We start from the raw sequence: 15,683 nt of genomic DNA on the forward strand, positions 1-15,683 counted from the left end.
TCCCTTGGATTCCCTTCAAATTTACATAGATATAACATGATTTTAGGATGGAAATCCTCTTCACATTTGGAACACTTGTTTTGTTTTCTCACAACTAATGACTATAATAGTTGGCAATGCTCTTCTAAGTGGCTCCTACGATTGGTGCTAGCAATCTTGCCTTGTAGGAAGGAGTGAGAGAAAATAAATGAAGAGGTTGCAGTTGAAGAAGGGTTGTCCCTTCGAGACGACAACCCTAGTCCCATTGGTGTATAAGGTCCCAAGGTTGATCGAGATCCTTCTCCACCACCTAGGGCCATTGTGTTAGTATGATGTTTTTTATTTCTAGACATTCCTAATATATGGTAACTTACTTGGTAAGGGTGATTCCATATCCCACTACTTTTTTTTATAGATAGCATATACATTTTTAAAAATCAATAAAAATGGCTATTCAAATAAAATAAAATAAAACTCACGTGGCAAAAGGATGGTAAAACTTGCCTCTCCATATTTTTACTATTCAAAGGACCCGGGTGAAGTTATCTCCCAACCCAGTCATCTGTGGGCAACGTCTATACAGCCACGAAAATGCACTTCCATACGAAGGAGAGTACTTAGTTAATTTTTTAAAAAGTTAGAAAAAGCAATGTAAAGGAAGTGCATTTTCGTGGCTGTATAGCCACGGGCTCATCGGTGACCATCGTAAATGAACTTCAGAATTCCTGCCTTTCTAGAAAACAACAGGCGGCGGAAGGAGATCGGTAACCAAAACGTGTTTTATACAACAAAGGTGCAACTTCCTCCTCCTACCGGCGCCAGAGGTGACCAGGTCAGCAGGCCACCATACCTACTCCTTGCAGTACAGTTTGATTATTAGTACTCGTACTACTCATGAAATCGATGACTGTCCTTTAACCGACTGAATCGGTGTATAATAAGCCCATAGCCCAACATATTTGGCCCGGGCCTAACAAGGTAAGTCATCGGGAGAATCAATCCACGCTATCTATTTTTCTTAATTTAAACGAGAGGAGAAAATTGGGTCCCCCATGTGCAGGGTAGCCCTGCAAATGCAACGCAGTTGGCCGGGGATGCATACAGATCAAGCTGAAGATGCTTGCCATTGAAATATTTGAAACGCTCAGACGAATTCATTATATATAACTTCTTTTCCAGCTGAATTCAGTCAGGAATTGTTCAAAATTGAAGGTCTGATCGGAAATTTGTACACCAATATCGATATTATCCATACATTTTGTTATTAATTTTACAGAAATGGCCCCCGGTGCGAGGGACCTGCAGCTGACAGGCGTTTTGAAAGACAATGGCTTTGATGAGTCTATTGACTTAGAAGCGGCCCCCCTCTTGGGATCTTCTTCTTCAGATGGGGAATTGGAGAATTCAAAGGGTTTGGAGAACGCCAAGCGATTGGAGAACTTGGAGGTGAATGTAACTGGCATGACCTGTGCTGCTTGTTCTAGTTCTGTGGAGAAAGCTCTGTTGAATTTGAATGGGGTTATTAGGGCTTCTGTGGCTCTGCTTCAGAATAGGGCCGATGTTACCTTTGATCCCTCCAAAGTTAAGGTATGTTCTTGATCATCCCAAATTTGGTTTTAAATAAAATGCATCTGACTAGTCTGCTAAATTGATGAATAACGAAATTTGAACGACTCGTATACCATAGCTTGATCAAAAGATTGAAATCCAAGGGGCACAAAATTTGTATGATGTATAGGAAGTCCAGAGTTTTCTTCTATTCAAGGGCAAATATTCAGGTTTGATTAGAAGATCGAAATTTAGGGGTTAGAAATTTGAACACTATCGAGGTGAACTGCAAATTGCTTTTGTTTCTAAAGACGGGGAAGTGGGGGATAATGAGAGTGAAATCTAACGCGTACCAATGTTGAACAGCCAATGTAAGTAGAGCACTCAAGTACCTTTTTCCAAAGGGCTTGTATTCAGGTTTCGTCAAGACATCAACATCTAAGGTTTGCAATATTTGGACAAAGTATATATGGGTAAAAACCCATTGTTTCTAATGTGGGGTTGACACTTAGGTAGTTGTCTGCACGGATAGTACCTTCGAAAGCTACTTCAAATTTTGTGGCCAAAGGGTATTATCTAATTCAGCAAGAGTCTTACAAAATTATTTAGATCCCCATTGGTCACATAAATCAATTAAGCAGAAGCACTACCGTGAAAAACCGATTCAGTGTTCAGAAAAAGTCTGGCTATGGGTTATCCATGATCCTGATTTGAATCAGTTCTTGTGTTTTATATATGAAAACATATTCTAGCTCTTTATCTTTGGAAACATGGTTCATTTGTGGAAACTTAATATAAAGAAGAAAATCAATGTTTACAAAACATGTCGCTTTAGATTTGTTGTGACCTTTTGGCTGGCGCCGATATGTATAAATTTGTATCATCCTTTTTACTGAAACATATTTCGTCTTTTTATGTTGAAAAAGGTAGCTGTGGAAAACAGAACTTTACATACGTGATTCTTTAAAACGTTGAAGATTATTGCAGGATTTGACAGTTATGGAAAACTGGGCTCATTAGTCTACTGTCATTTAATTTTTGGGTTAAAATCTAGCACTAAGCTAGTTAATTTTTGATTTCAGTAATTCAAAAAAGGTATTGTTTTTTTCAAGAGGGGTTAAATGCTTTGATCCAGAGCTATGAACTGTTGAGGCCACAAATAGGGGACCTCATCCCAATGAGATTCAAGTTTCTAACCTTGATGACAAGAACAACAACACAACAACTTAACCATCACAGCATGCCACTACTGGGGCGAAAAAGGTATTCTTGAGGCGTAAAAAAGGTATTCTTGAGATGCATTTGAGGTACCATATTTTTCAAGATCAAATTCAGTCGGTAAATGTGCTAGACATCAAATGCTGACAATTTTAAAGAAATTTCATGCCCTATTTTATTTACAGAGACCTTTTACATTAGTTGAAAGTTCTTAAAAATAACAATTAGAAATGTTCATTTCTCTATATTTTCTTTTATATCAAAATAAGGTGATGTGAATTTTGCCTATTTATATCTGGCAAAATATAATGATAAGTTTTGTTGGAATTTCTTCTCCGACAATTTCTCCATTTTCAAATTTTGTCTTCGCAAAGTTCAAATACAGATCATATATTTAGGTGAGCACTAAATTGTCAAACCAGAATCAGGTGTGGTATAGTTAGGTGGGTACGGTATGAAAGTACATCAATTTTTTGGCCTGGGTACATTTTGGATACAGCTATACAAAAAGTAAAACATTAATAAAACTTAAATATGTACATATTTGCAGCATAAAAACAGAAATTGAGTTCAGAATAACTCATATCATGCATATTTTAAGACAATCTATCATAAATAGTAGAAATTTGATACAGTATACTTATTCAATGTTGATTTGTCAAACTCAAATGTTTTGATAGATGTTCATTGTTCAATATGAAAACAATTATAATACATTTGGTAATCAGTCTCTCCTGACTGAATCTTATTGTGTATTTGTTAAACAAGACATGGTATTCTTTTAACCCTGTTACTTGTTAAACAAAACAGAAGAGAAAATGATTGCCAGTTTGGGATTTAGGGAGTGGCTTTGATTGTCAAAATCAAACAAGATGCATGGAAATTGTTGCCTGCTGGTGGAATTGCTCTGGGGACTAGAGTTGCCTTGCCGTCCCATTTTGATATGCTTATGCCTGCCCTGTAGGCTTATGAATGATTTTAAATATATTTGTGTATTAAAAGTTGTCTCCTTAATGAATTCACATATGAATCGAGCCCTACTCTGGTTCTGAATCAAATTTGTGCCCGAATACACCTAGGTTTTTGGTCAATTCAGTAAGATAGGACTGTAAACAGAAGGTTTTATGTACTGTCAGTTTCAGCATAGTTTTTGATAAAGAGATTTCACAATTTTCTTCAACATTTCATTTGTTTCGTATTGCATCAAGTTCCAACTATTCTGGATATGTGGTTAGATGTTAATAAGTGGTTGACATAGTTCAGATGCTCTAAATTGTTTGATGTGGATGTACTTCTATCAGGACTCTTTATCACCATTTGTCTTGATAAATTTTCTTTTCTGGGCTCTTCTAACATCAAAACATTCAAAGCCCCTGTTAGCTATATTTGTTTAAGAGTATGTGACTCTAATTAAAAGTAAATTCCTACAGACTACATATTAAATCTGAAAAGTGATAGGTCATGTGAAATCTTAATATTTCAAATCTAAACTAAAGCTATGAAAATATGATTTGATTCCTTACAATGTTGTCCATTATTTTGCTTGTGATTTTTGGAGCTAAGGGGTTGTAGACTCGCAAAGAGTGATCATTACTTACTACTTAACCTGATGCATCTCAATTTATTTAGATTGCTACCACAAAGATGTAAATTTCATTTTCACCAAGTAAAATTTGAGACAAAAATGAACAGAATAGAACAAGCTAGGTCTTGATAAGTAGGAGATATTTTTCACAACAAGTCAAATTGTGATATTGCTATCAGGATTTAACTGTGTAGTTTTTGAGTCAAACTCATTGACCCATATATCATGAGTAGTGATTCGCACATGAATCCATCTCTCATGAGAATAAATGGAACAGTTAGCACTCATTGAATCTAGGTGATGCTCACAGAGGTGAAGCACTGGGACTTCCCGAGAGGTCACCCATCCCAGTACTACTCCAGTTTGAGCGCGCTTAACTAGGGAGTTCCCTCCATGGTTAAACTCACTCTGCTTGCAACCCCATATGCAAAACCTTCACCAAGTGTTGTGCCTAATGAACCATTCACTAGAAAGCCCCTTAAGCTCATCAATTGATAAGTAGGAGATATTTTCCACAGCAAGTCAAATTGTGATATTGCTATTAGGATTTAACTATGTAGTTTTTGAGTCAAACTCATTGACCCATATATCATGAGTAGTGATTCACACATGAATCCATCTCTCATGAGAAAAAATGGAACAAATAGCACTCATTAGATCTAGGTGATGCTCACAGAGGTGAAGCACTGGGACTTCCTGGGAGGTCACCCATCCCAGTACTACTCCAGCTTGAGCGTGCTTAACGAGGGAGTTCCTTCCATGGTTAAACCCCCTCTGCCTGCAACCCCATATGCAAAACCTTCACCAACCCCATATGCAAAACCTTCACCAAGTGTTGTGCCTTATGAACCATTTACTAGAAAGCCCCTTAAGCTCATCAATTGATAAGTAGGAGATATTTTCCACAGCAAGTCAAATTGTGATATTGCTATCAGGGTTTAACTGTGTAGTTTTTGAGTCAAACTCATTGACCCATATATCATGAGTAATAATTCACACGTGAATCCACCTATCATGAGAATAAATGGAACAATTAGCACTCATTGGGTCTAGGTAATGCTCATAGAGGTGAAGCACCGAGACTTTTCGAGAGGTCGCCCATCCTAGTACTACTCTAGCTTGAGTGCGCTTAACTAGGGAGTTCCCTCCATGGTTAAACCTCCTCTGTTTGCAACACCATATGCAAAACTTTCACCAAGTGTTGTGCCTCATGAATCATTCACTAGAAAGCCCCTTAATCTCATCAATTGATAAGTATGAGATATTTTCCACAGCAAGTCAAATTGTGATATTGCTATTAGGATTCAACTGTGTAGTTTTTGAGTCAAACTCATTGGCCCATATATCTTGAGTAATTCATACATGAATCCGTCTCTCATGAGAATAAATGGAACAATTAACACTCATTGGATCTAGGTGATGCTCACAGAGGTGAAGCACTAGGACTTCCCAGGAGGTCATCCATCCCAGTACTACTCCATCTTGAGCGTGCTTAACGAGGGAGTCCCCTCCATGGTTAAATCCACTCTGCTTGCAACCCCATATGCAAAACCTTTACCAAGTGTTGTGCCTTATGAACCATTCACTAGAAAGCCCCTTAAGCTCATCAATTGATAAGTAGGAGATATTTTCCACAGCAAGTCAAATTGTGATATTGCTATCAGGATTTAATTGTGTAGTCTTTGAGTCAAACTCATTGACCCATAAGCTCAGGCTTCCCATTGCCAAATAAGTCATTTACTAGTATGTAAATGGAAGATGGTGATAAGGCAATCTAGTAGGGAAGAGATAACAATGTTACTTATCCCCTCATTCATGTCAACTTTTTAAAATTAAATAAATCAGCGCCCTTTGATAAGGTGGGTGTAGTATTTTGTTATTAGAGGCTTGAGCAATCTATGAAGGCAGGTCATCCATCAACTAACTTTCAGAGTTTCCACATTGTTTTGCTTTATACTTAACGTGCTTGAAGCTTACTGTATCTAAATTGTCATTGATCCCCAAGGCCTCATATACTTCCATACATTGGACAAGTCCTCTGAATATGCCCATTGCTTCAGCATTATGGCAAAATCTCGGAGTGGTTGCCCATCCCATTCTCTAAATCCTTTGCTACAATCTGCTCGACTTGTTTTGTCACTAATAGACCTATCACAGTTCGGTATAATTGTTGCCCAAGTTTTCTTCCATCTGACCATAGGCATAAAGACCTTCTTTTCACACATCCCATCAGCAGAGCGTCTTTGTTTTTGTTCTTTTTTTTGGAGAGCTGCAACTGACTTTTTGAATAGATCTAAGACTAGATTGTAATATAAGAATAATATTGAACTTTCCTGTACCTATATCATTGACAGATATATAGCCAATTCCAAATAGGTAAGTGGAGCAAAATAAAATTACAAGGGTTAAGGCAAGGGACTGACTGATTAGCCATGAGTGTGTGGTCATCTGCTCACTTCATGACATACTTGGAAGATTTTTTCTCCAATTGATGGCAAATTTTGGATATTGAATTAAAAAGAAGATAGGAGGATTACAATGAAGGGAGGATTTGAAATTTTCCAGAGCAAAAGATAATGCTTAACAAATGACTCTGAATTGTAACCTGAGTGCCTAGTTTTGATGGTGGACATATGGTGAGCATGATCTTACCAGCATACCTACCAAGATAGAAGCATAGCTTTTTACACGGTAGGATGATGTGTTTAGGTACACAACATATCCCTGCTGAAAAGTCTTGTGCCAAGAGTGCTCTTGCCAGGGATTGCTATATGGGTAATGTGTAAGACCTTTCACAAAGTGTATTTAAGATCCAACTTGTATTATAATATGTCATGTCTGTAAAAGCTTAGATGAACTAGTTACTATATCATGTTGGAAAACTGTAGTAAAAAATGAGCAAGCATTTGGGCCTGTTAGGTTTCCATCTGGCCATATTGGATATCTACCCTCTTCAATGCTGTAATTTGTATTTGTACAACTTAGGTGCTCTTCCGAGGTTTAGGAGACTGCAAGAGCAGTTTGAATGCTTCCTTTGATTATTGATTGAATCTCACAAATTATTGCATAAACACTTTCTAAAAGGAGCTATATACTAAGGCTTAGGGTTCGTGATTACTTTCACCATGTATTTTATACTAGTTTTTGCATATCGATACATAATTTAGAATGCTAATAAGCTTTATCCTAATAACTATATAAAATAAGATATAGATTTTTGTGCCTTTTTTGAACATATCTTGTATCTTTTATTCATCAATGACAATTTGCTTGGATGAAACCATAGTTGGAAAGCTCTCACTTGGAAACATCTTGCCAAGCACCCAAAAAAAATGGGGAAAAAGTCTGCCAGTTTTTCAAAAAAAACTCGGGAACCTAAAAAACTGCTTAAATTGAGTTAAAAATGCAATTTTTGGCAAAATTCAATGAGAAGATGCATCTAATGAGTTAATTAAAGAGAACACAAAAGAAACAAGTAGAGTATATATATATATATATATATATATATATATAGTGGGTAAAAAATCACATTCTCATGTGGACTGCTGATGGCAGGAAGCAAAATAGTTTTTCAAAAAATCTCGAGAACCTAAAAAACCGCTTAAATTTAGTTAAAAATACATGTTTGCAAAATTCAATGAGGAGATGCGTCTAATGAGTTAATTAAAGAGAACACAAAAGAAACAAGCAAAAGTTTAGATATATATAAATGCACAGTGGGTACAAAATCACATTCTCATGCGGACTGTTGATGGCAGGAAGCAAAATAGTAAATAGCTTGTGTCAAACTATAGGTAAATACATCATTACAATCACATCTTCCTCTTCCCAGCTCTACTAGCATATTGTAAATCTTAATCTTATATAATACATATAGGCTTTTTGCCTTTTGTTTTTAACCAAAAAAAAAATAAAAAATATTAATTATTATTATACTTTTTTAAAGAGTTTTTCTGAAAAATTCATCGAGTTTTTTGCAAAAATTTGGCTATAATCTGCAATTAATCACCAAAAACTCGGTGATTAGTAGGAACTTGCCGATTACTCGGTGATCATGACAACTATGGGTGAAGCCCAAGCAAATCCTAGGCAAAACTGAAATCCATAAGTTACACCATTTGTGGTCACCTTTAGTATAGATTAGTCATCCTAATAATTTTATAAGGTAAGATATAGAGTTTTGTGCCATTTCCAGCATATCTTTTATTCATCAATGACAATTTGCTCAGTTGAAATCCATGCAAATCTTAGGCAAAACTGAAATTCATAAGTTACGCTATTCGCGGTTGCCTTTAGTATATAGATTAGTCCTTATCGGCCCTTATAGACTTGAGGCATTTGTCTTCCGTATTTTAAGGATTTGATGATTCTTCTTTGAGTCGAGTATTTAAGCAAGCATAATCTATGGTATATTGAGCCTTTGTTGATTTGGCTCAGTCAAATTTGCTGTATAACAGAAGACTTATATCCACTTAATTTGCTAACAGTTCGGTGTGCAGTTGAATACAATTGTTTGACATGTGCATTTTGACTACAATATTTCATTATTATTTTGACTTGCAGGAAGAAGCCATTAAAGAGGCCATTGAGGATGCTGGTTTTGAAGCAGAGATTATCCCTAAGATTTCTACTTTTTCTAAAGGTCAGGGACTTGTAACAGGCCAGTTCAGAATAGGTGGAATGACTTGTGCAGCATGTGTTAACTCAGTTGAGGGGATATTGAGAAATTTACCAGGTGTGACACGAGCAGTTGTTGCATTGGCCACTTCATTGGGTGAGGTTGAATATGATCCAAATCAAATAGAAAAGGCAGTGATAATCACAGCAATTGAAGATGCTGGGTTTGAAGCGGAGCTAATTCATAGTGGGCAACAAGATAAATCGTCAATTGGGATTGCTGGTATGTTTACTGAACATGATGCCAAATATGTTGAAGGCATTCTTGGAAGTTTGAAAGGAGTCAGGATGTTCGTGGTTGACTTAATGCTTTCAAAAGTAGATGTTCTCTTCGACCCAGAAGTGATAGGTTTGAGATCCATTGTAGATGCCATTGAGAGTGAATGCAATGGTCGTTTTAAAGTAATATTAAATGGCGCTTACTCTGCTTACTCTCCAAGTCATATAAATGAATCCTCACATATGTTGCGGCTATTCACTTCCAGCATATCTTTTAGTGTAAGTCCATTTCTACATGTTTATTATGTTAACGTGGTGTCTTATCGATAATGATTTATTAGCTGTTTTTAGGTTTCATCCTCTTGCTTTTGTTTTTGAATATAGATCTGCTTTTGCTTAGGGAATGTACTGGTATTTTACAGGTTCCTGTTGTTTTTATAGGAGTGGTCTGCCCTCATATACCATTCATGTATAGTTTGCTACTTCTACGTTGTGGTCCCTTTTTAATGGGAGATTGGTTAAAGTGGGCATTGGTAACCCCTGTTCAGTTTGTTATTGGCAAGCGATTTTATGTTGCAGCCTACAGAGCACTGAGAAATGGTTCAGCAAATATGGATGTATTAGTTGCACTTGGCACATCAGCTGCTTACTTTTATTCTGTCTGTGCCCTCCTTTATGGTGCTGTTAGTGGCTACTGGACAGCAACCTACTTTGAAACAAGTGCTATGCTTATTACTTTTGTTTTGTTGGGAAAGTATTTGGAAGTTGTTGCAAAAGGGAAAACATCAGATGCAATCAAGAAGCTCTTAGAACTTGCGCCAACCACTGCTTTGCTGCTAATCAAAGATTCAGGTTTGTGTTCATCTTTTATCTAATGGTGTTGCCTTGTAAATGTGTGATATACCATTTTTGCTGTTTCTTTAGTGATGCTGAGTGTGTATGGGCTACACTGGTAAGCTTGTATTGTTAACAATGCTTTATCACACTTTTGCATGGGGTGCTTTTCTATCTTGCTGTATGCTTTACAAAGGATCTATTTCAATGGGTTGGATTATGTGATCTAATAAGTCTTTACATTATGAAAGAATTTTATAATTGAGTTTGCAAAAACATCATATATTTATGATATGAATCCGTGTTACAGATAGCAAGATCGTTGGAGAAAGAGAGATTGATGCGCAATTGATTCAACGAGGTGATACACTGAAAGTGCATCCAGGGTCACAGGTACCATCTGATGGAACTGTAATATGGGGTTCCAGCCATATCAATGAGAGCATGATTACTGGTGAGTCTACCCCTGCTTCGAAGGAGGTAGGAGACATAGTCATAGGAGGCACAATGAACATAAATGGAGCTCTTCACATTGAAGCTACAAGAATAGGCTCAGACACTGTCTTGTCACAGATTGTCCATCTGGTTGAGACAGCTCAAATGGCTAAAGCACCAATTCAAAAATTTGCTGATTATGTGAGGTCTTCTTAACACATTTACTTGGAATTGTGTAATTTTCTGCTGCATGCAAGTCACAAACTCTATATTGATCTTTTGACAAATGAAAGTAGTCTCGATAAACACTTAAAAAGAGTCAGATTAACAAGGCTAAAACTTTCTATTAGTGTCAAGCCTCTGACGTATGAGCTAAAACTGATTTATATTTGCAGGTTGCCAGTGTCTTTGTTCCAGTTGTTGTTACACTAGCATTTGTGACATGGTTGGGCTGGTAGGGTTTTCTATATCCATTCTTAACATGTAACTCTATTTTGGAAAATATTACCTGTGCTTTTATGTTATGGAGAGTTTGCACTTGATGGAAAAGAAACACATGATTTGTTGTTGATTTTATTACCTGCTCTCTGTAGGTATCTTGCTGGAGCTCTTGGTACTTATCCAGAAGAATGGCTACCTCCCAGAACTGATCATTTCGTTTTTGCTCTGATGTTTTCTATCTCTGTGCTGGTCATTGCCTGCCCATGCGCTTTGGGGTTAGCTACTCCAACAGCTGTTATGGTGGCAACCGGTGTTGGAGCCACTAATGGAGTCCTTATCAAAGGAGGTGATGCTTTGGAACGTGCACAAAAAATAAGATGTGTTATATTTGATAAAACGGGTACCCTCACAGAGGGTAAGCCCTCTGTTACTGCTGCTAAAGTTCTATCTGATATGGAACTAGGAGAATTTCTGAGAATAGTTGCTTCTGCAGAGGTTGGTATCAAGTAGGATTAAACTGAGTTGAAGATCTGAGATAATATTTCTCTTGTACATCAATAAGATTTTGAGTCATTTATATTTATGTTAATCTTGCTGGAATACTTGTATTAACCAGGCAAGCAGTGAGCACCCATTAGCAAGAGCAGTAGTCAACTATGCGTATCATTTTCATTTTTTCGGTGAGCCACCCAAGGATAATGATATGCGAGCTCTTAAAACCAAAAATACTAGCTGGTTATCAACAGTCGTAAATTTCACATCCCTACCTGGAAAAGGGGTGAAATGCTCAATAGATGGGAAAGAAATTCTGGTATAATATGTTGTCTTACTTTCCGTCCTTGTTATAATTGTACAGAAACTGCTCTCTAATCTCCATTCTACATTCCTAACCAAACTCATTTCGATAGGTTGGCAACAGGAAGTTGATTTTGGAGAACGGAGTGTCAATACCTCCAACAGCAGAGGATTATTTAGTGGGCATGGAAAAACTTGCACGAACAGGAATATTGGTTGTCATTGATAAGACATTAGTAGGAATCTTGGCTGTTTCGGATCCACTCAAACGAGAGGCAGCTGTTGTCATAGAAGGCCTAAAGAAAATGGGTATTCATCCCATCATGGTTACAGGAGATAACTGGACAACAGCTCGAGCTGTTGCCAAAGAGGTAGGAGTTATGCGTTGCATTTATTTGGTGTCATATCTTTTATTAAGAACTTTGATAGAATATGATATTAAGAAACATCTCATTGGTGTAAAATGTTCTTTTTCTAAAACATTGTTATGCTGCTTTTTGATTTGCATGATAAAACTGGTATCATTTAAAATTTTAATATGAAACACCCACTCTTGAACAAGCTATCCCAAGTTTCTGTTCCCTAACCTTTTCAATTTGACAATGCTTTCCGCCCATTCATTTTATTAAGTTAAAGCAACTTGGCTGGTTCAGCACATATGAACCAAACACTGACAGTAGCTGTAGGATCTACCAAACCCCATACTGTGCAGGTCTTCTCTAATTGAAATCCCTGGCATAGGCCCAGTCCAACTCATGGTTTAAGTGTCATTTGTGCCCTGTTCTCCCTTTTAAATAGAGGATCTTGCTAACTTCCCTTGCGGGGTAAAGAGTAGGGCCTATTCTGTACCTATGCTTTTTTCATATGTACATGATATGGTACAATAAGGTAGACCATCTTGTGGAAAGATCCATCTAAATATTCTCAATGCCAGGTGATTGATTTGTCACTCTATGTCCATTCTGAACACCCAACATCCATTCTCAATTCACTATCTCTGGAGAAGCGACCCACATAGATGGTAGGGCCCTCTGCACCTAAATCAATGTCAGAAGCATATGTAGGAGGAGAAGGCAACCATCAAATAATAAATTGACAGTGGTTTCCTGTAATAATTTAGTATTGTTCAGATTCCAGCTACTCCTGACAATTTACAAATACTAAATATATTTAAAATGGAAAAAACTGAGTAATTTATGTGAATTAAAACTAAACTAAATTTATTTAGTTTTCTCTGATTTTTTCTTTTCATCATATTGGCAGTTGGGTATAGAGGATGTCAAGGCTGAAGTGATGCCGGCTGGCAAAGCTGAGACAGTTTGCTCTCTTCAGAAGAATGGCACTGTTGTTGCCATGGTTGGGGATGGGATAAATGATTCACCTGCATTAGCAGCTGCAGATGTTGGGATGGCAATTGGAGCTGGAACAGACATTGCAATTGAAGCTGCAGATTATGTGTTGATGAGGAATAGTTTAGAAGATGTTATTACTGCAATCGATTTGTCCAGGAAAACTTTTGCAAGGATCAAGCTGAATTATGTTTTTGCAATGGGTTACAATCTGATTGCAATTCCACTGGCGGCTGGACTCTTCTTCCCTTTTCTCAAGATCAGGTTACCACCATGGGTGGCAGGGGCTGCCATGGCTCTTTCCTCTGTTAGTGTTGTTTGCTCATCTTTGCTATTACGAAGGTATAGACGACCTCGATTGACTGAGATTTTGGATATTATAATTCAATAGATTCCTCAAACAAAATGTACAAATTCTTGTGACGTGTACAATATTCATTTGCTTTAGCCTTTTATCAATAAATCTTATTGGTGAAAGCTGCATTGTCACCATTGTGCCCCCCATATGGATATTGATTTTGTACTCCAATTAAACTTGGATGAAATATAGATGTTTTGGGATTCCGATGTACAGTTATGCTGTTTTATGGTATGGGAGCATAACCTTGTCACGCATCCGAATAGATGGTTTGGGAGAATAAAGGATGATTATCCTATTTGCGATCTGGGTAGTTTGTCAAGATCATTTGCCTGATGCAATTTCTTGCAATGATTACAAACTCTTATGGTAGGAAGCTTGATGTCTACAAGTGCGAATGCACATTTTATGCCTCATCAAACATGGAAAAACTTCAAAAGTCAGTGTACCTCTGTCAACACAAGTTTATATTTATATGTTGAGTTAATCTGGCTTTCCATTGTCTGGTAAAAGTCAATGAGAGTATGCTCAAAACCGGCTCCAACATGTTAACCTAGAAAGCATTGTCAAACACTTGATACACTAAACATTGTCTATCAAGAATATGCCAGTTTTTTTATCATCTTTTCATAGAGCGCCGGGTTTGCAACATTGCTGAGTCCTTCCTGGGTCATTTTGATTGAAATTGACAGATTCTGCATTTCTGACATCCATGCCAGTAAACTGCATAATTCTTGGTTAGTGCTTTCCCAAACATCAACTCCATTGATATATGCCTTGCATGAGAGAAATAGTTTTACCAATTAACTTGTGTCCAGGTTTCTAGCCGCATTTTGTCATATTAGATTTGTACTGTTCATTTCAAATATCACCACCTGCTTTTTCGAGAAGCAGAGAGATTACTTTAATCGGTTATAGTCTTGGAAAGAGAGATTGTAAGAACTTAAGTGGGATCCAATTTTGATTAGTGCTGAAGGACTCGAAAAAGAAGAGGCAAGGTGGTGAGGATAACAATTCCTAATAGCGAAATTTGTTATGTAAAAAATATTACAGGACATTACAACTCTTATTTATGTGATGGAGGAAAGAACTTAGAACCAGGGTTCCATTTATACCGTCTAAAATGCTGTTCGTGAGAAGATACCAGGGCAATCTATTCATTTTACTTGTCGAGGGTAATCTGGTACGATTGAGAAACCGTGTGTCCAGTGATATAAATGATCAAAGAGACTGAGGTCAAATTTTTATTGCCATTGTGCAAATGCAATATAACATAATTATTATGCTTGAAATGTCATGTAATGATTAAAATGGTAAGAGATAAAAAACATTTTGCATCAGATATGACATCGTGTGCATATGCCGGTATGAAGTGATTCAGACACTGTTCAGTTAACATAAACATAATCTTGTTCGCTTGATGGTTTTGTTCTTGAGAGTTCTTTCTAATATTTATAGCGATCGAAGTTTTAACTTTAATTTGTTCCAAGTTATCAAATAATTTCTAAAAGGATTAAAGCCATGCAAATTCTCTGTAGTTCAAGGCATGCCTGCATCCTTGAACATTCGTTTTAGAAGCACTGATTCCTCGATTTCTGTAAGGTTGAATTTGGGCAGGTACGATCTCTTAGGGGTTTTCTATTGGCAATTTTTTTGTCAATTGGCAAATAATTTGTATTGATAAATTTGAAATTGGGGAATACTTTCCAAATTGTAGGTTGTCTTAACCTCATGTGTCTATCCATCTGCTGTAGTGTAATTTGTCTTTAAATTAAGGAGTTCTCGTGTCATTTTTTGATGATGTCAAAATGATAATTTGGTAGTTGTTTCTACTTTTGTGGAGCAGCCATTCTCTATATTTTAAAAAATATACTTTGGAATAGAGGGCAGTTGGAATAAGCAGCTGGTATTTATTGAGAAAAGAGAAAAGACATGGTTCAGCAAGTAATTTTCCCTTTCTTTTATTGTCTCTCATTTTTCACAATTTTTTAATCTACAATTAGGATTTCAATTAAAAATTTGATTTTGGAGGCCTAAAATAAAATCATAGGGCCACCAACTATAAGAATAGTTGTTAAAGATGTTGATTCATTCCTACCAGCCAAAAATAAGTATAACAACCACATGATTGAACTGCCCTAAATTGTTTAAAATTTGGAAATCATTGAACCAATCTATTTCAATTTGCCACAAAATTAATTCTAGAAGACATGTAATTCATATTTCTATCACTAATTTGCCACAA

The 15,683-nt window shown here is 36.7% G+C and overlaps 1 protein-coding gene across 1 annotated transcript; it reads left to right on the forward strand.

Annotated features, from left to right (window-relative positions):
• The first annotated feature begins 943 nt into the window (after positions 1-943).
• Positions 944-13,937, forward strand: RAN1 (copper-exporting ATPase / responsive-to-antagonist 1 / copper-transporting ATPase (RAN1)). Its single transcript, XM_089797336.1, has 9 exons — positions 944-1,566; positions 8,894-9,505; positions 9,649-10,078; positions 10,371-10,696; positions 10,891-10,949; positions 11,089-11,431; positions 11,553-11,747; positions 11,845-12,102; positions 12,995-13,937. The coding sequence occupies exons 1-9, from the start codon at positions 1,258-1,260 to the stop codon at positions 13,469-13,471; spliced, it is 3,009 nt and encodes a 1,002-aa protein (XP_089653462.1). The 5' UTR covers positions 944-1,257; the 3' UTR covers positions 13,472-13,937.
• Positions 13,938-15,683: the final 1,746 nt, after the last annotated feature.

The sequence above is a fragment of the Cupressus sempervirens genome, chromosome 8 (genome assembly GCF_028749045.1).
Source record: "Cupressus sempervirens isolate cs-2001-9-10 chromosome 8, ASM2874904v1, whole genome shotgun sequence".
NCBI classification, from domain to species: Eukaryota; Viridiplantae; Streptophyta; class Pinopsida; order Cupressales; family Cupressaceae; genus Cupressus; species Cupressus sempervirens.

Bases quoted from the DNA above. Each gene is read 5' to 3' on its own strand.
- RAN1 (XM_089797336.1), top strand. From the start codon at position 1,258: ATGGCCCCCGGTGCGAGGGACCTGCAGCTGACAGGCGTTTTGAAAGAC. The intron at 10,950-11,088 runs GTAGGGTTTTCT...TGCTCTCTGTAG, and splicing joins TTTGTGACATGGTTGGGCTG to GTATCTTGCTGGAGCTCTTG. The intron at 11,432-11,552 runs GTTGGTATCAAG...TGTATTAACCAG, and splicing joins GAATAGTTGCTTCTGCAGAG to GCAAGCAGTGAGCACCCATT.